The sequence below is a fragment of the Antennarius striatus genome, chromosome 2 (genome assembly GCF_040054535.1).
Source record: "Antennarius striatus isolate MH-2024 chromosome 2, ASM4005453v1, whole genome shotgun sequence".
NCBI lineage: Eukaryota > Metazoa > Chordata > Actinopteri > Lophiiformes > Antennariidae > Antennarius > Antennarius striatus.
The window spans coordinates 19,162,268-19,182,825 of NC_090777.1; the positions used below are offsets into that span (position 1 = coordinate 19,162,268).

Below are 20,558 nucleotides of genomic sequence, written 5' to 3' on the forward strand. Positions count from 1 at the left end.
ATAGTTAGTGCTATAGTTGATTACTTAAATTTGTTTGGTGAAGGTATGCACTCTCTAAGTCCTAACTGCTTTGAGCTGTTTTTATTCTTGATGACTGAGGGTTTTTAAACCAACACGCTGTAGACAAACAAACCTTGTGATGTATGGAGGTGGTTTTTGTATCCGTGGATTCTATTTTTATTTTATGGTGCATACCCCTTTTGTTATCCAATATCTTCTTCTTTTCCTTTCGGCTTTCCCTTCAGGGGTCGCCACAGTGAATCAGTTGCCTCCATCTAACCCTGTCCTTTGAATCCTCTTCTCTCACACCAACTACCTTCATGTCTTCCCTCTTTACATCCATAAACCTCCTCCTTGGTCTTCCTCTAGGCCTCCTGCCTGGCAGTTCAAATCTCAGCATCCTTCTACCAATATATTCACTATCTCTCCTCTGGACATGTCCAAACCATCTCAGTCTGGCCTCTCTGACTTTATCTCCAAAACCTCTAACATGTGCTGTCCCTCTGATGTACTCAGTCCTGATCCTATCCTTCTTGGTCACTCCCAGAGAGAACCTCAGCATCTTCATCTCTGTTACCTCCAGCTCTGTCTCCTGTCTTTTCCTCAGTGACACTGTCTCTAGACCAAACAACATCGCTGGTCTCACCACAGTTTTGTACACCTTTCCTTTCATTTTAGCTGAAACTCTTCTATCACACATCACACCTGACACTTTCCTCCACCCGTTCCATCCTGCCTGTACACGCTTCTTCACCTCTTTTCCACACTCTCCATTGCTCTGGACTGTTGACCCTAAGTACTTAAAATCCTCCACCTTCTTGATCTCTTCTCCCTGTAACCTCACTCTTCCACTTTGGTCCCTCTCATTCACACACATGTACTCTGTTTTACTGCGGCTAACCTTCATTCCTCTCCTTTCCAGGACAAACCTCCACCTCTCTAGCTTCTCCTCCACCTGTTCCCTGCTCTCACTGCAGATCACAATGTCATCTGCAAACGTCATAGTCAATATATATTGTGTGTTTTTATTTTGGGTTTTCTTGTCCCAACTGACGCCCTGACAGCTGCTTATTCCTCCCTCAGGATTTGCATGAATGGACCACGATTCATTATGACACCTCTCTTTCGACTATAGTGTTTCCTAAGGAATGCATTCATCAGTGAAAGTGCAGTGACACGGGCCCTGATTACTTCCTGAGCAACGGCTTTTTTTAAACAGATCAATCAGTAAACTGAACATGCCTTTATATATTGATTCAGTGAAGGTTATCTAACCTGAATGTATTTTGTAAGACTGGAAGTCTAATGACCAGATTGTGCCTCTGTTATGGTCTCTCATATGATTTGTTTGATAAAAGCCTGAGCTGTATTCATTCCTAAAAAAAAAAAAAAAACACTTCGGAACAAATTGTTAAATAATGCCCCGGGAATCTTTATTTATAGTCCTCAAAATTGTGATGGCAATGATAAAGAGTGTTTATATAAAAGAAAAAGAGCACAGGAGAATCTTTGTTTTTTGATCAGGTCAGATTGTCAAGTTCTAACTTCAGTATTTCTCTCCCTGCGCGCACAAGAGTGTGTGTGTGTGTGTGTGTGTGTGTGTGTGTGTGTGTGTGTGTGTGTGTGTGTGTGTGTGTGTGTGTGTGTGTGTGTGTGTGCGTGTTCGTGCGTGCGCGCACCCGGGCGTGTCCTGTGACTTCTCTTGTCTGAGGTGCTGAATAATGACAAAAATAGCGCATTTTTTTGCTCACACCGACATCCCTATTTCCAGAGTGTAAGAAAGGTGAAGCGACATTATGGCACAAGCACACAATCAAGCAAACTGCGTGGTTTAGCAGCGTCTGTGGCCGTGGGCAGTGTGTTCTGTTGTGCTGCAGGTCGGTGATCTGGGTTTCCTGTCTTCCCTGACAGACTGCAGCCGGTCGGCCGGAGTCTGTGTCATCTGACGGCTGACCAGCAGGGGGAGGGCTCACATCTTACAAGTCACACATCCACGTTGGTCTGCACAGCTGCTCTAAATCACATCCACCAAACTAGACCTGTCGTGGTGTACTCATTTATGATGGTAGCGCAGTTGTGTTGTCGCTGTGGACACATCCAGTTGCACACACATCCAGACAGACAAACTCAATTTTCTGATGTCCGCGCCCGATCTGTGAAAATCCTGTTTGCAGTCTTTCACACAAAGCAGAAAATTCAGGTTTTTATCAGAATTAATACATGCATGTTCATTTGCTCTATTAAAGAGTACACAATAGTTCAAATTAAAACAAAATATTAATATTGCCAACTATCTCTTTATGTACACTTCTGCATCATCTTGTTTGATGTCTAGCTTTAATATATTTATAGTGTGAGTGGGTAGCCAAGGTCTGACCAGAATCAAATTAGCTTTGCTTTGGTTTTATCCTCCCACACAACCCTAGGGAATAGCATCCACCTGGAAGGTCACATCAGACCCTATCATGCATCTTAGTAGATGGGGGAGGATGCACACACCTTTCTGAGATGATAAACTCAAATGTTTCTGTACGGACTCAAATATTTGTACTTTTGCAAGTTAATCTAGTTTTTATTCAAATATGCGCAGCTGCAAGGTCTTTGGTAAAGGGCATTATGCCAAAATAGATTTCTTTTGAGTCTCTGGCAGTCTGTTAAAATGTGCAGAGACAGAACACTAGCTGATCTGTTAATGTTGATTTAAATTCTTTACTAACTCTTCATATTTCATACTACATTTTATCCTCTTTGGTCATACACACTTATTCTGCAGCATCAAGGACCATTCCTGACTCATTTAGTGAGGGAAGCCTGTTCGCTGCCAGCAGCCAAAGAATAACTTAACCACTGATTTTAAATGGTTAACTAACTAATGTGTCACAGTTACGCTTAAGAGACCAAACACACTCTCCATTGGTTCTAGGTTGAGTAGCTAATGAGTGTCGACGCTTTGGCTAAACCGTCTGTCTGCTGATGCGCAAAAAACACTAAACCCTGAAAAAGAATCACAAATGTGACGCAAATACGAAAAGTGGCGACTAGAGGGATTTTTCCAGAGTTGGAGTTCTTGCTGCTGATTTTACTGCATCATCTACAATCATGTTTTCATATTTTTTTTATACTTTTCAGCATATTCAGATTTGGTATGATGCAAGGGAAACCTAACTTTTACTCTCCTGTAACAGACTGGAAGAAAACAATGCACCACCTCTAGCTCACTAGATGCTCAATGACTTTTCAATGTGACACGTTTTATCGTGAGAACATCATGACTCCTCTTGGACTCACTCACCGACTGCGAGTGACTCATGTCCTCAGACTGACTCGTTTATAACTTTCTGATTATCACAGAAATGGTAGGTACATAGTAAAAACACATGGACATGACGGCACACTTTGAGTTCTTTATTTTTCCAGGGAGACAAAATACAGTATAGTAACATCCTGTATGGGATCTGATGCATCAAGATGATACAAAAGTGGACATTGTTTTTCCTTTTTTGTGGGGTGGTTAACAAGTTTCGTTCGCCAAGAGTACCATACGCAAATGTCAGAGGTGCTTAGATGTTTACTTTGTGTGTTTTTTAAAGCTGTATTAACCTATATAAAAATAAAGATGAAATAAATACCATTCAAAGGAAGCAGAAAATTTCAAAGATGATTTATATTCACTTTTGTGCAATATAAAAATGAAATGTGATCAGCTTTGACAGTGACAGGCGTGTTTAACATTTATAGTTTATAACCTCTCAAAGGATAATAGATTCATCTGAGAAATTTGTAAAAACATTAACAGAAATCAATGTATTTCAAATTTAATTCCATATCATCATTGTAGTTTAGGAATCTAAAAAGCTGTTTAATATTAGAGTTGGCATTTGAGTCATCAGATTTCATGAGATAAATACAGACAAAATGCCCACTATAAAAATGTGAATCTGTAAGGAAAATTGTAATTAATAATTACATCCCACGAAGGGGATGGATTGTAATTGTTAGTGTTGTAATCCGTCTGTCTATCCGTCCGGATGTCTGTCCTTCCATTAGTCAACCAAATATCTTTGCAACCGTTGCAAATGTAATCAGAGACTGCAACATCCCACGACAACCCTGAATTCAAAATTTTAACCTGAACTAACTTTCTATCAGCAACGGTTGCGAAGATATTTGGTGGACATACTAACGGACAGACGAACGGACGAACACACAAACACTGACAATTACAATACATCATCGCTTCGCGGGATGTAAAGATGAAACAAAAAGCACATTACTCAGCAAAAGGGGATGAAAATGAGATGATGACCTTGACCTTCAGAAAACTAGGTCAAGGTCAAATTTCAACTTTTGTACAATCAGGAACTGGATAAGATAGAAAGACGAGGGAGAAGGTCAGTGTGATTTTTTTTTTTTTTTTTTTTTAAAAAAAATAAATTTATTCATAAAAGCCAAATTACAAAAAAATCACGTTGACACAAAATCCAAAAGAGATTCACACAAAAAGGAATTCACATCAAAAACATTCCTGAATGAAGAAAACTAACATTTATCAAACTAAAAACAGAGGCTCTTGTCTCCATGTTGAATATGCTCCATTCATATTCAAAGTACAGGACTTAAAACACAGAAGAAGAAAAAGAAGAAGACGAAGAACAGATTAAAAACATTTGTTAATAGAGTGAAGAGCACTGCAAATCTCCCACACTCACTAAAAGCATGAAAAGACTGTTTCCCGAAGGGGACAGAGGGGACACTGGTTGGACACAGCAGGGTTAAAAACAGAGATAAAAGCATTGGAACCGATGGCACCATGTAAAAGTCTCCACTGGAGGTCGGCTGTTTTTTTCTTGAGGGGAGGTTTGTATAGAAGTCTCCACTGTGGGTCAGGTCAGTGTGAGTAAGACCATCAAAAGTAGTGCCTTGATCTATGAAAGTAGGTCAGGGTATGTTTTGAATTCAGGGGTGTCGTGGGATGTTGCAGTCTCTGACTGCCTTGGTTCTAGTTTAGCATGTGACTCAGCTGATATCATCTTTCAAACATTAATATGTCTCCATCAATCTCAGTTGTGATTCTCCTCATCAAACTCTCAGTGAGAAAGTGAAAAACCTTCTGCCAGTTAAGCCAATGTACAGTGTATTACATTCTTTTCCCTCCTAAGAAGCCCATTAAGATGAATTCATTCACTTCTAATCCCTCATGCAATAACAAAGGTTCTGTGTTTGCATGTTAGAAGTTTGTACCGACCTCTTGTGGATGGAATGCTACCATCTAATCAATGAAATAAACCTCAAAGCACATCTCACCGCTGTCATGTGATTCCCACAGAAAGTAGTCAGCGCTGCCAGTCAGGTGATTGAATGCTGTATCATCAGGCAGGAGGAAGGCCCAGGCCAACACATCCTGTCTCCTTACCCATCATGCATCACTCTTGTCTGCCATTACAGACAGTGTATTTGCATTTCTACACTGGACCCCATCAGTGAGCATCTGCCTCAGCTTGAATGTGTCTGCACTCGGCCCACCTTTTAGTCATTGCTTTACCCATTTTTGGTTTAATGGGAGAGGGTAATCTGTAAACATGTTATGTTTCAGAACAGGATTATTCAGTCACTCTCTTTAGAGAAAACATGACATAAAACATGAGGTCATTCTTTGGTCTTAGCTTTTGTTATATTTTTAATTATTTTTATCATACTGTATATAGTAACATGGAAATCTAAAATTATTTAAACAGTGGTTGGTCAACAAGAAACTTACGGCAATGACTACAAAGTATCACAACAAACTTAACTATCCACACACCAGCTGGCAGCGTTCCTGACGAATCTTAGCCCATTTCTTACGGGAAAATGGTATTTTGTGTCTCAAATTCAAGAATTTAATGTTAATGCAAGGTTTTTAATGGCATTTCTTCTTTTTGAATAGTCTCCATAGTGATACATGAAATAAAAGTTGAATGTGCATTAATATGACATTAGGTCACACTGCAGTTCGTCCTATGTGACAGCTGCTGTCCAAGTATTACTCACTCTGAGTGTCCAAACGAACATTAGGTGAGACAAAATTCATATTTATGAGAACATCAAAAATGCCAGAGGTCTATAAAAGTGAAAACACCTGTCATTTTTTAGAGCAGTTTGTAAGCTGTTTACTCAAGTCTAATAAAAGTTTTCTTAGTTCAACCACTGACAGACTTTTCTCTGTAATGCCATTTCTGTTCATATTTTCTGACCTGATTAAATGCAGATAGACATGATGAGAAGGAGCATCGTAGATGTGAAATCCAGATGCTACTCAATTAATAATACAAGCCAGCTGTCGGCTCTTAGAAGGAGTGAGTCACTGGAGATCAGCTTAGAAGCAGTAAAGCTTATTGGGTACCCAGGCTCAGAGGTTCAACAAACAAAAACACGTTGATTCCTTCTTCAGTGGTTCTTGCCTAACAATAGCAACTTAAACACACAGTTAGTGAATACAGTAAATACCTGCAGTACTTTTAACTGATGGAAGCTATACCTATTTGATTTCTTGTTAGATGAGACGATGAGCTCACTGCTGTTGTTTCTGTCTGGCTGGTGATGATGCCCCATACTGGCATTCCTGCTCTGTAACAACAAGGTAGAGCTAATTCTTCTTCTTTTCCTTTCGGCTTTTCCCTTCAGGGGTCGCCACAGCGAATCAATTGCCTCCATCTAACCCTGTCTTCTGCATCGTCTTCTCTCACACCAACTACCTTCATGTCCTCTTTCACTACATCCATAAACCTCCTCCTTGGTCTTCCTCTAGGCCTCCTGCCTGGCAGTTCAAAACTCAGCATCCTTCTACCAATATATTCACTATCTCTCCTCTGGACATGTCCAAACCATCTCAGTCTGGCCTCTCTGACTTTATCTCCAAAACCTCTAACATGTGCTGTCCCTCTGATGTAGTCATTCCTGATCCTATCCTTCCTGGTCACTCCCAGAGAGAACCTCAGCATCTTCATCTCTGCTACCTCCAGCTCTGTCTCCTGTCTTTTCCTCAGTGACACTGTCTCTAGACCAAACAACATCGCTGGTCTCACCACAGTTTTGTACACCTTTCCTTTCATTTTAGCTGAAACTCTTCTATCACACATCACACCTGACACTTTTCTCCACCTGTTCCATCCTGCCTGTACACGCTTCTTCACCTCTTTTCCACACTCTCCATTGCTCTGGACTGTTGACCCTAAGTACTTAAAATCCTCCACCTTCTTGATCTCTTCTCCCTGTAACCTCACTCGTCCACTTGGGTCCCTCTCATTCACACACATGTACTCTGTCTTACTGCGGCTAACCTTCATTCCTCTCCTTTCCGGGAAAAACCTCCACCTCTGTAGCTTCTCCTCCACCTGTTCCCTGCTCTCACTACAGATCACAATGTCATCTGCAAACATTATAGTCCATGGAGATTCCTGTCTAACCTCGTCTGTCAGCCTGTCCATCACCATAGCGAACAAGAAGGGGCTCAGAGCTGATCCCTGATGCAGTCCCACCTCCACCTTGAACTCCTCTGTCACACCTACAGCACACCTCACCACTGTCTTACAGTCCTCATACATGTCCTGCACTGCTCTAACATACTTCTCTGCCACTCCAGACTTCCTCATACAATACCACAGTTCCTCTCTGGGCACCCTGTCATAAGCTTTCTCCAGATCTACAAAAACACAATGCAGCTCCCTCTGGCCTTCTCTGTACTTCTCTATCAACATCCTCAAAGCAAATACTGCTGAATGAAACCATACTGCTGCTCACAAATGTTCACTTCTGCCCTTAGTCTAGCTTCCACTACTCTCTCCCATAACTTCATTGTATGGCTCATCAGCCCTATTCCTCTGTAGTTGCCACAACTCTGCACATCTCCCTTGTTCTTAAAAATGGGCACCAGCACACTTCTCCTCCATTCCTCAGGCTTCTTCTCACTATTTAAGATCCTGTTGAACAACCCAGTCAGAAACTTTACTGCCACAAACCTCTTAATCCCTTAACCTGCTGCACGTCCTTCCCATCTCTGTCCCTCTGTCTTGCCAACCTGTATAGATCAGTCTCTCCCTCCTTACTGTCCAACCTTACATACAAGTCCTCATAAGCCCCTCGTTTGGCCTTTGCTACCTCTACCTTCACCTTACGCTGCATCTCCCTGTACTCCTGTCTACTCTCCTCAGTCCTCTCAGTGTCCAACTTCTTCTTAGCTAACCTCTTTGTCTGTATACACTCCTGTACCTCCTCATTCCACCACCAAGTCTCCTTATCTACTTTCCTTCCAGATGACACACCAAGTACTCTCCTACCTGTCTCCCTGATCACATTAGCTGTAGTTGCCAAGTCCTCTGGAAGCACCTCTTGACCACCCACTGCGCCACCGTGCCGCCCGACGTACCACCATGACAGGCATAAATCGACACTTTCGATTTCTAGCTTCAGACTCATCACTCTATCTGACACTCTTTTGACCTCCAGGACATTCCTAACAAACTCCTCCTTCAAGATAACTCCTACTCCATTTATCTTCCCATCTACACCATGATAGAACAACTTGAACCCCGCTCCTAAACTTCTAGCCTTGCTACCTTTCCACCTGGTCTCCTGGACACACAGTATGTCTACCTTCCTCCTCTGTATCATGTCAACCAACTCTCTACCTTTTCCTGTCATAGTTCCAACATTCAACGTCCCTACTCTCAGTCCTATACTCTTGGCGTTCCTCTTCTCTCTCTTCCTACGAACACACTTTCCTCCTCTCCTTCTTCGACCAACAGTAGTCCAATTTCCACCGGCACCCTGAAGGTCAACAGCACCGATGACGGTCGTTGTTAACCCGGGCCTCGACCGATCCGGAATGGAAGTCATAGGCTTGATTCACATGTTTGATTTCGCAAAAGTTTTACACTGGATGCCCTTCCTGACGCAACCCTCTGTATTTATCTGTGCTTGAGACCGGCACAATAAGACACTGGCTTGTGTCCTCTTGTAGCTACATTAACAAGATAGAGCTAATTAAAAGGTCTAATTCAATACAATCATTCTCATTATATTGTATAAAATTAAAAACTCACGTGGACACAAAGTACAAGGAAAAGTCTGCCTTCATGATGTGGTAATTAGCAGTTATAAGTGCTCATAATGCTAATGGGAATAGTTCATATATAAACAGTATTGTTTTGTAAAATTGCTAAGTGATTTTTTTTATTAAGCTTGTTATATCCATCAGGGCCATGAAGAAGTAACAAGTATAAACACAACAAATGGCACTGAGATTAAGCCAAAAGGCTTTCAAGCACAACTTAGAGAACATTCAAATTTTAATGCAGCAGTCAGGTACTGAAGAAAAAATATTGTGGCTCTGCAGATTTGCACTTTAATTTACTGATATGCAATTTACACAAAACAACATTTAACAACATGATTTTTGTTAGAACATTAGATGAAAAAAAAAAATCAGAGGCAGAATTCCATCAAAGAGGTGAGCACAGAGGACAGTTTAAGTGGTCAGGGGAACGAAATCTTCTAAAAATCACTGCCATGTTGAGTGCATATTAGTAGAGGACTTTCAATTGTGACATCAGAAACTGGATCGAATTGGAATAAAGACCCTGCATTAAACCCAAGAAAATGTCTGCACATTGCAAAGAACAGAGAGCAGTAATTAAAAGGGGCAACAGTAAGAGAGGTCTTTTAAATCCCTTTAAGCTTGCCATAAGGCTCTTCCACAACCAGAAGATTATTACAGCAGACATCAAATGAATCTGCTTTATCTACAGCAGTGCTCTCCATCTATTGAGCCCCCATTAAGGTTACACTATAAATCATAAAAATATGTTTTTCAGGCTTTCAAATGTTAATGATTAGAACTTATTCAAAAATCAAATTGCTCGTGTTAACATGAAAGCCAGAAGCTGTAAAGAAAGGCAGGTTTAAGAGTATGATTCTGAGAATTAACTGCATTAACTGTACTTTCAAATGTTTTATAAGATGGGAATAAAGTAAACAGTACAGGTTTTCTTGCCTTTACATGGACAACACGTGTGTGTGCCTGTATACTGTATACAGTATATATACTGTGTATATATATATATATATACATACTATATATATATACTGTATATATGTGTATATATGTGTGTGTGTGTGTGTGTGTGTGTGTGTGTGTGTGTGTATGTGTGTGTGTGTGTGTGTGTGTGTGTGTGTGTGTATATATACTGTATATACAGTATATGCTCCTGGAATTTTCTGAGTCAATGCAGAAGGCAATTAGTAATGCCTGTGGAAACAGGCCCATATCAATATGTCTGCTGTAATTTGCATCTTAAAAATTACAATTTAATCATGTTTGATTTCTCTGTCTTTAAAATAATTTTTAGCTTGTCTGTAGGTTATCAGTCATCCAGGTTGAGCGAAAAGGAGTAAACTGGACTTGCTTATGGTTTACTGATGACATCGCACCTCTCATCCGAAAAGTTTCTTCGGCTCTGAACTGAATCTTTTCAGCTTCTTGCAACTGAACTGTGGAGCGCTGCACTGTACACTGAGCTGTTTCCCCCTAAATCTCATTCATGAGCTGTATCCAGTTCTGGAAGGAAGCTGGGCACACAGGAGAAGGCTTGAGCCTGAACCCTCACCTGAATAATAGATACATCCTGCAGGAAACTGAGTCATTCATTTCCTCATCATATACTGCCATTGGCATTAGCAGCTGTTATATAACTACTGCAAAGTCCATGTCAAGCTTCAGTGTAGCTTGTCTGTCTGTCCTGTATGATGCTGAAGTGTCATCACAGGCTGATTTCCCATTAGTGCATTAGAGATAGCCATGGAGGGTGATCTCATTCCAGTCATTTGATAGTCAACTAGCTAATGATGGGAATCGAGAAGGTATGCCTGAGTGCTTTTAGAATGATGTCCAAATTTAGACACTGGAGAGAACATTAATGTGACCATGAATAACAGAGGTGTGCAATCAATTACATTAGCAGACAGCTAATGCATTGTCTGGCAACAATGAGCAAAAGGAGAAAATGGCAGTAGTGTAGGTAACAAGACACATTTACTGTGCTTAAGTAATGTACTTCAGTATATGTGGCCTTACTTTACATCGTTTTCCATTTCACACTTCTTTATAATTCCACTGTGCTGCATTTCAAGGATAAATTATTAGTTATTTCATTGCAATACAAGCAATATTTTGTTTTTAGGTATAAAATATATCACAAAATAATTAAAAATTGTTCCAACAAAATATATAGTTAAAAGTTTTATACCTACAATTATCTAAAACTCGTACATTTGTAAATTAAAATGCATTAAAATTGCAATATTAAATAAGAATAAGATAGTGAAATAATGCTATAAATGGATTCTTTTCTTTTATCCATCAGCACCTACCTGTAGATTTCCCATTTCCATTGTGTGCCGTTTTTTCAACACTTACACAACTAGAAAAGCACAAGAAACCTCCTGAGTACGTGTGCCATTATTCACAGCCCAATGCCGAAAAAATAAAGGCACCCAATAAGAACATTTGATCCAAAGATATAGTAAACTATGTCCTCTCTCTCTCTGTCACACACACTTATCCTCCCACAAATGATCTCCCCCTCTAGCCCTGTGTGCTCCCTCTCTTCTCCTTCTCAGATCTCTGGCTTTATGGCTTGGCATATATTTCATCAGGCGATGGTGTGGCATACGGACATTCTCAAACTCCTTATTTTCCTGGTAACAAGGCACAACCACTCAGCTCTTGATTGCACTTCCTCCCTAAATCATATTCCACCACACAGTAATGTAATCTTTCCATATTAGTTAGCAGAGGTCTTGAAAAAACCCCAAATCTTCTATTTAGTAAGATTTTATTCAGATCCACTTGTAAAAATCATCCTGGTGACATTCAGTTTTTGTCACAGTGCATTAATAATATATCCTGCTTTGCTGAGCTGGTAATTCCTTTGCTTGTTATTTTTTGGATACAAGATACAAGATATTCAAAACTGAGCAACATGACTTCCATTTGCGAGTTCCTCTGAGCGTCATTATTGTACTGAATTCCAGTACATAAATGCATTCACTTTACTGGAGAGCTCCTCATGGAGGCCGGAGATGAAGGCATTGAGAATTGAAAAGTGAGGGGAAAAAACAAACTAAGTGCTTTGCAGGTCAATGATTTAGCTTGTCCACTCCTGTCTGGTGGGCTTTTAGCAAACATAATGAAAGTTCTGGGATGTACACAGTCTCAGTCATTTGCAAGAGATGATAAGTCCTCTCTAACAAGTAAAGGGCTCTCTGGTGACTGCCATTTGCACCTCTCTGACACACTCCCAGAATGACTCTGGTGAAAGCAGTTATAAGAATTACTGAGTGAAAGAAATTCAACACAGACGCACACTGGTGCTGAATAGAATATTTACTGTGAGCTAAAACTACCGCTGTCATTTGTAACAACCACCAGAGACTCTACATTTTCATCGCAGGCCATAATTGAAGTAGCCTCTGCCAAACACATTTGAGGCGATGAGTCACTGAGTATTTCCTGCCTTCTCCAGGGGATCCTATGTTATTGGCTGGGTGCAAAGGTGCATCTCTTACTGCTAACACAGAGGATTATCACTGTTTTCCTACAAAGGTATATTGTAGAAAATCCTCTGCTGCCTTTAGGAACTGCCAGCAAGCACAAACATCTTCACATAACCCCATTGACAATCAGAATTATCTCCATAATCTAATGGATTATTCCTTAGAGCATTGATATATATATATAGAGCATTGAAATATTTCAGTATGATGTGCTCATTTCTTTTTGAATGTTTCTTTTTGAATGTTAACGGACAGGTTAACAAAAAAATAAGGAAAGTCAGCATTAACATACTGTAACCTCCCCAGCAGAGGTAATAGTTTATGCTCCGACTCCTGATTACAATCGTTGCTCACAGCACCCAGTGAAGATCCTATCCAGACTACTATCATCCACATGGCTAAATCATGGCCTGTTGCTAAGCAATAGGAGAAAAAGATGTGCTAAAATCACGAACAGCTTTGTTGAAGCATGTGCCGTCCATGTGGGCTTTCTCTCTGAGATGTGGTGTGCAATGACCTTGTTTTATCCCTGCCCTTATGATCAAGCTCAAAATTGAGTGTGTTGCCATGGATACTAGGAGAAGTCCAGACCAAGATTACGTTTATTTATTCATCTACTGCTCATCTTTCCTCTCTGGACCATCCCTGCAAATTGAATGTCTCAGATTTTTTTTTGGCCAAGGCAAGAGACACTGCAGGAAGGGCAACTTGACCTGTGGTGAGCTAAACCGCACACTTAGCTACAGTTACTTGCCCCAGACTCACTACGTTTTCACTGATTTATTTAGATGAATGCATTATTAACATTGAGTTTGGCACAAACTGCCCTAGTGTTTACCTGCATGAGCAACACTAGATGTAAATCAGTTACACTTCTGCCCAGTAACACCTATAAGTGAGAGGAAATGATGAATGATAAATTCATCTGGAGGTACAGCATAGTGGCTTCTTACAAACCATTCAGTATTTTTGCTTTACTATTACTTGAAATAACTATAAACATTATGATTATTAGTGGAAAAAATGATAATGTGAATAAAGGTGACATATGGTTCGTACTAGATAGTGAAACTAGAGAGATTTATAATCTCAATGTTTAGATTTCAAAAGCTGTACACAAACGTAGAATGCAATAATATCAACAGGAGTAAGGGCACACACACTTTGGGTTTCTGTCACGTATCATGTTTCAGATTCAGCTGCAGATCTGCTCTGTTCAGACAGCATGTAGTCTAGATGTTGTGTAAATCTGCTCAAACACAAGAGTGAGCTCACCATGTCAGTACAGAGGCCAGGTGGTGCACTGTAGGTAAACATCATTTATGTTGGCTTGATCAGGTGAACAAAAGGCTTCTGTGTGTGTGTGTGTATTAATATATATATATATATATATATATATATATATATATATATATATATATATATATATATATATATATATATATATATATATATATATATATATATATATATATATATATGTGTGTGTGTGTGTATATATATATGTATATATATATGTGTATATATATATATATATAAGTGTTAATCATTAATTGGCAGCGAATCTATCTATCTATCTGTCTGTTTATTTATTTATTTATCTATCTATTTATTTATTTGCTTTAGACAAAGACATCTATAGGATCCAGAAAGCACAGCTCTGCAGGTACGTGGAGGAAGACAAGAAGAGGCAAGGCCACCTCACATTTGCCAAGGAGCCAAAACAGTCAAGGCCACAGGCAGTTGCCAAGCAACTGAATCCCTATCACGGCAGGAAGTTGACTCAAACAGAACATTAATCACTTTCAGCTCCATCTCACATGCTACAATGCTCTGGTTAGACAGAGGTTTCACACCGTGTTCAAACATGTAATGAGGAAAGAGATGTGTCTAACATGTATGTTTACATAATGGAAAACATTTGTGAGAATTAGTATCATAATATTCTATTTTTCTTCCTAAGTCAATAAACTGTACTGTGCATGTTTACCATCTAAACACTATTTATTTTCTGAGGATTTATCCTGTGCCTGGAAAAATTATTCAGCACTGGATTTCAGTGGAGGATATCTGTTTCCCTGAAAGGAAAGTACAAAGACATGGAAATAAAATTAGGTTAATTAAGAGGTTACTCAAAGGAAATTATAGTGATGTTCGTCCTTCTTCAAATCACGCCTTCACTTTTCTTTTTTTTCCATTCAAATCTGAAGCAGAACACCAGAAGAAAATAGATGGCGTCTTCTGAAATGTCTTCAAGACAAAACGGCATTCAAAACACATAAAACTTTGTCTGTGTTAAGATCACATGGGTAATTCTGGTCTTGGAAAAATGTACTTGCTCTTGGGATCATATAACAAAATGATGACAACGCGATTCCAAATGACCCCAGTTCAAGGGTCTGACCACTGCTGAAATAATTCCAAATGAGATGTCACAGTGCTCCCATGGAGCGCTGACCTACTGTAATACATATCATACCTCAGATGAGGGTGACACCCATTCAGTTCTATTTCACAATGATTTTAAGTTACTTTCTGTCCTGTGTTGTTATCTTACTCCTATATTAATGGGTTTTGTAATGGTATGTGGAGGAGGCGTTGCTAGTGGAGCAGTTTATTTGAAATGCACATGATCTCACAGCTTTGCCAAAGCCAGACTCGCTGCAAAGGATCTGTGAATTGAAAAAAAAATCTTTTAAAAAATCTCAAAAAACAACATGTGGGCGGATTTACTTGAGTAAAAAAAACAACAAGGTTTTCCCCGTTCAGCCAGCACTCATAAACAGACCTACTGAAAAATATTAATGGACTCTGGGAAATGAGCAAGAATGGTGTCTGAAATCAGGAATCACTATAAGCCAACCTGTAAGGCTGGTAGTTGTCTACCTACCTGAAGCATTTATCCATGAGATAATCTATCAATGTGAAGGTTTAAAACAGCGCAAGTGGGTTGATCAGCAGATTAATACAGTGCTTGTTTGTGGGGGTTTTACATCTATTCTTCTATTCCCAGCTACTTTGTTATAATGTGAATCACCCGTTTATCAGGAGCCAAAATTTACTCATTCTGTGACTAATGAGCAGGAATTAACTTGCATTGATCAAAACACTGATGGAAGCCAAAACGTGTAATGAAAGGAAAATGTTGACACAACCAGTTGTCAGGTCCGATCACCTAGATATTTATCTCAACTTGTCAGTATCTTATGTGTTTGCATAAAATCAGGGATACCAAACACACATTAATGATATGCAACATATTTGTGTTTGCTGTTATAAATTACAGTTCAATACAACATATATTACAATTATTTCACTCAAATATAACACAAAATGCTAATTTTACTGATTGCAACTAATTTAAAATGATTCTTAATGACAAGCAACTCTTTCTTCTGGGAGCATCCTTTGGCTGCATGGTGACGCTTCAACCTCCGTCTTCCAATCCCACCTGATAGCCCTGATGGGATTCAGAGATGCCTGTGATGACCATGATCCAGGACTTTTTAAAAAAAAACCAAACCCTTGTAGATTTTGAGGTCAGCTTGGGACCGCTATCCTTTAGGAATATCCAGTGTAACCCAAGCCTAAGCTTCCTCACAATTGTCCTGATATTTTCTTTAAGATTTCATTTTTCCCGCTACACCTTAAAGATTTTCCAGAACGTTATGAGGAGAAGCAACCCTGGGCATCACCAAGCAGCCGGTCTTTACTGTAACGTCATGTTAATGTTTTATTTATTCTACCTTTATACATCACAAAGCATCTTTTTGTGTAATCTGCATGGGTTTTGGGCGACTGGGGCCAACGGTTCCTTTGCTTTGGGTTCAACAGTGATGTTCATCTTCAAGTTCAAGTTGAATTTGAAAGAAATGCTCGTTTGAGCTGTTTAAAATGTTCTTGCTTGATTTAATTACAAAAGGCTGAAAATAGCTTATAAAATTTTCTCTTAATATAATATTTAATGGGGGTTGAATCATTCGGCTGTCTACTGCGTGCCTTTTTGATGCGGATAATGCATTAAACAGCGCCTTTTGGGTTTTGTGCGCACTGCCTTTACTGAAAAAGTAGTCAGCCACTGCAACAGAAACAGAAGCAGCAGCAGCTTCCACAGTTCCGCACCACAGACAGTAACAGGCCTATGAGAAGCCAAGAGGAAGCTTTCCAGACAGACTGTTCAGTATCAATAATCTCCATGACTGCTGATGGCACCCAGCAGGAGCTGAACCTGCTCAAACTGCGCCAGTTCTCTGAAAAGGACGGATGTGCGCCCGCGCGGAAACGCAGCAATATGTTTCTGCAGAGAGCAAAGAGTGGTGGTTAAAAGCTGTCGTGCGTTGCTGGTGGTCAGTGGTGTAAAGGAAGCGTGCTGCCCGCTCTTTACGTAATCGCTTCTTTTTTCTGCTTTTTTTTATTTATTTTTTTTATTTTTTTTTGCGTAATTTTGCACCGGGTGTTGGATGCTGCAAGGACCAGGGGTTCTTTTTGTCTGGGTTATCTCTTGTGCTCTAATCTAATCCGTGGTTGTCCTCTGCAGCACACCCAGCATCATCACATCGGGGATACTTACAAGCAGTAACACTGACAACAGAAGATCTGGTTTTAATGATATCCAACATCGCCGCGATCCGGATGATGGTAGGTGGCTCTCTGGTTTCCTTCTTTTATCTCTGGTCTCACGTTTCCATGTTGTGTTCATTTGTTTTTTGAACGGATTGGTACATTACATGAAAATAAAAAAAAACCGTCACGATGTTAAATTTCATTCGTTTTATTTATTTATCCCCTATGTTGCAGTGTGCAAAAACAGTCTTATTCTTTCTTAGAGGGATGGGAGTGCAGAGGGAAGAGAGAGGGGAAATGGAAGAAGAAAATCAATGCATGTCTTGCGGGAGTGTGAATTCACATGGGTTAGCGTGAGGAGGTTTGTGTGTGCGTGTTATTTGATGTGCAGAGATTATAAATTAATAAAAAAAGAAGGAGGAGAAGAAGAAGGCCCACAATGTGCAAAGCAGCAGAAGAAAGTTTGAATCTGTATAACCTTCAAGTGTCTCCTATTCAGATTATACTGTGGGTTTAGATGGGAAGATGGGAAGTAACTGAGGACATTTAATAGTCACGATGCAGATTTATTTTAACTTAATTTGCGCATTTTCATATTGTGAGACAAGTCATAAGCTCATAAAATATGGCTAATATGTGAAAAAAATAAAATAAATAAGCTATTCCTCAAATAGATTTTCTGTTTGGTGAACATATTAAAAGGCTTGGTGAATATATTATTAATGTTTTACATCAGGGATTATTGATGTAAACATGTGACAGCATCTGAAACAGAAGCATTGGTTTTAATGTCCTGCAAGTTGCCACGGTGGACGGGGAGAACCATTTGTTTACATTAGACTCTGTCTATCTCATCTATCTATGCATCCATCCATCCCATAATAAAACCCCCAAAACAAATTCATTCTAATAACAGTGTTGGTTTCTGTTTTTGTTATTGTTTGTTTATTTGTTGTTGTTTTTCTTTTTCAGCTTATTCTCATAGATGCCTGGGAATCCTTCAGCTGCCCTCTCATGCTGTCCTTTGAGAATGGGCTCATAATAAACCTCTTCAGGGTCTAGATCAATTGCTAGCATGTTGCAGCCCTTAACCAGAACAGGCGACAGCCTGCTGGAAACATTACCTCAGTTGAGCAAACATCCAAGATGGGCTCTGACCTTCTGCGTCTTTCTCCTTTGGCTTCGAGGGGCAGCAGGATCTACTCTAAATTGCCACAAGACATGCATCTGTGCCTCAAACATAGTGAGTTGCTCCAAGATGAACCTAAGTACCGTCCCATTAGGCTTACCACTCTATACCGCTGTACTGGATCTCAGCTACAATGAGATAATACGGCTGAAATCTGAGTGGACACCAGAAAAGCTTCCTAAACTTCAGAACCTCCTTCTCAGTCATAATAATCTCCACTTTCTATCTTCAGAAGCATTCATATATGTGAAGCATCTGCACTACTTGGACTTGTCCTCCAACAGCATAATGCAGCTGGATGAGTTTGTCTTTGAGCCTTTGGTCAACCTGGAGGTCCTTTTGCTGTACAATAACAAAATTTCCCAGATTGACCGCTTAGCCTTTGTCAGCATGATTAACCTTCAGAAGCTCTACCTAAGCCAGAACCAAATCTCACGGTTTCCACTGGAACTGGTTAAGGAAAAGTCTCGCCTTGAGAAACTTACCCTCCTGGATGTGTCCTCCAACAAGATTAAGACGTTACCCATTGATGAGCTCCAAGTGCTGCCTGCCTGGATTAAAAATGGCCTCTACTTCCACAATAACCCTCTCCCGTGTCACTGTGATCTCTATACACTCTTGGCCCACTGGTGCATTCGAAAGCTCAATTCCGTTGTGGACTTCAAAGACGACTACACGTGTGTCTTGCCTGGTCCCTTAAAAACCCAAGTAGGTGTTTTTGATCTAAGTGGTGACCCTATGAACTGCAGCACTTTTGAGGAGACAAAAGAAGAGGCTTTTCTGGAACAAACACTCATCCTTGGCTGTGACACAAAACACAAGGACACATTAAAGACCTGGATGATGCCTGGTAATGTGGCAGTCACACCAGGGAGCAACCAGACAGCAAAAGTCTTACCTGATGGAAGTCTGCTGATTAGTCCCGTGAGGTCTGAAGATTCTGGAACCTACACTTGCTTTGCAATGAGTGATGCTTTCAATGAAACCATATATGTAGTGCTGAAGGTTAACAACTTCACCATGCATGGGGATGGGGAGACCCTGAACACAGCGTACACCACCTTGGTGGGCTGTCTGGCTAGTGTTGTGCTGGTCCTCATGTACCTTTACCTGACACCATGTCGCTGCTTCTGCTGCCCCAGTAAGGCAAAAAATCGGGGCGAAGATAGCATCCACTCATCCATGCTCAGTGTGACACCTACCCATGCAGACCCAGCACTCAAGGCAGAGCTTAATAGACATGTGGCATTCATAGACTCCAAGGACTTGCAGGGTCAGAATGGAAAATTGAACCCAAATGGTAATGAGGATGAGAATGATCCTGATGCAGAGGCTAGTTCTCTTATGAAGAACAAACGGAAGAAGTCAGTAGCAGAATCCATCAGTTCCGTTTTCTCAGACACTCCAATGGTGGTCTGAGAGTGGTAAAGACAGTGGATGCCACATGACTGGATGTATATGGCGCAATAGGTGCCATGCTTTAGTTTGTGCAAACTACAACTGTGACCTTGTGGAAATAAATGGAAAGAGGATGTTCTATTGTGCTGGCAAGTGGAAACATGGATATTCAAGGGAGTGAAAGTAGTCAGCAAGTACTCTGAGCAAGACTTTTCCAGCATTTAAATCTGTAGCACTAAATACTCATACTGTGAAGGAAAGGCAGTATACTTGGACAATGGAAAGGACTGTGTCTTATAAAAGTTTAAAAAAATTTGATGGTACAATGTTGGTATCAGCACTCAGGAAGTGATCGATTAAACTGCTCAAATGCGTTTTATGACATAACTCACATTTTCAGAACAGAAAAAAACAAATATACAGAAAGCATGGTTAGTTAATAATTATATTTATTAGAATGATTAGAGTATAGTACATAAAGTGTGTACAATAATGCACAGATCCATTTGCCCCCTTCCCATCAATACAGGGACAGGTAGACAGACTGGGATCACAAGCTATGAATGCGTTTGTCATTAGCTTCGAGTCATCCCACAGAAATAGCACATTATAAGCTCCTACACTGATCTGTATGATCTATAGGAAATGTGGATTCATGAGACATTCAATCATTTACTGTACATTAACAGACCAACACAGGTCATTTCCATCACACTTCACGGCCACTTTGTAATTGTACTTAATAGTTCATCCTATAGTGATTCTTGTAGCGACTAAAGAGATAAGGAATTAAAATAGTTAGACAGCTCAAAGGAGC

At 40.1% G+C, this 20,558-nt stretch overlaps 1 protein-coding gene across 1 annotated transcript; it reads left to right on the plus strand.

Moving 5' to 3' along the window:
• The first annotated feature begins 18,229 nt into the window (after positions 1-18,229).
• Positions 18,230-20,000, plus strand: amigo1 (adhesion molecule with Ig-like domain 1). The gene has a single exon (XM_068324102.1). The coding sequence runs from the start codon at positions 18,230-18,232 to the stop codon at positions 19,760-19,762; it is 1,533 nt and encodes a 510-aa protein (XP_068180203.1). The 3' UTR covers positions 19,763-20,000.
• Positions 20,001-20,558: the final 558 nt, after the last annotated feature.

Excerpts from the sequence above, each read along its gene's own strand:
- amigo1 (XM_068324102.1), top strand. The coding sequence starts at position 18,230 with ATGTTGCAGCCCTTAACCAGAACAGGCGACAGCCTGCTGGAAACATTA.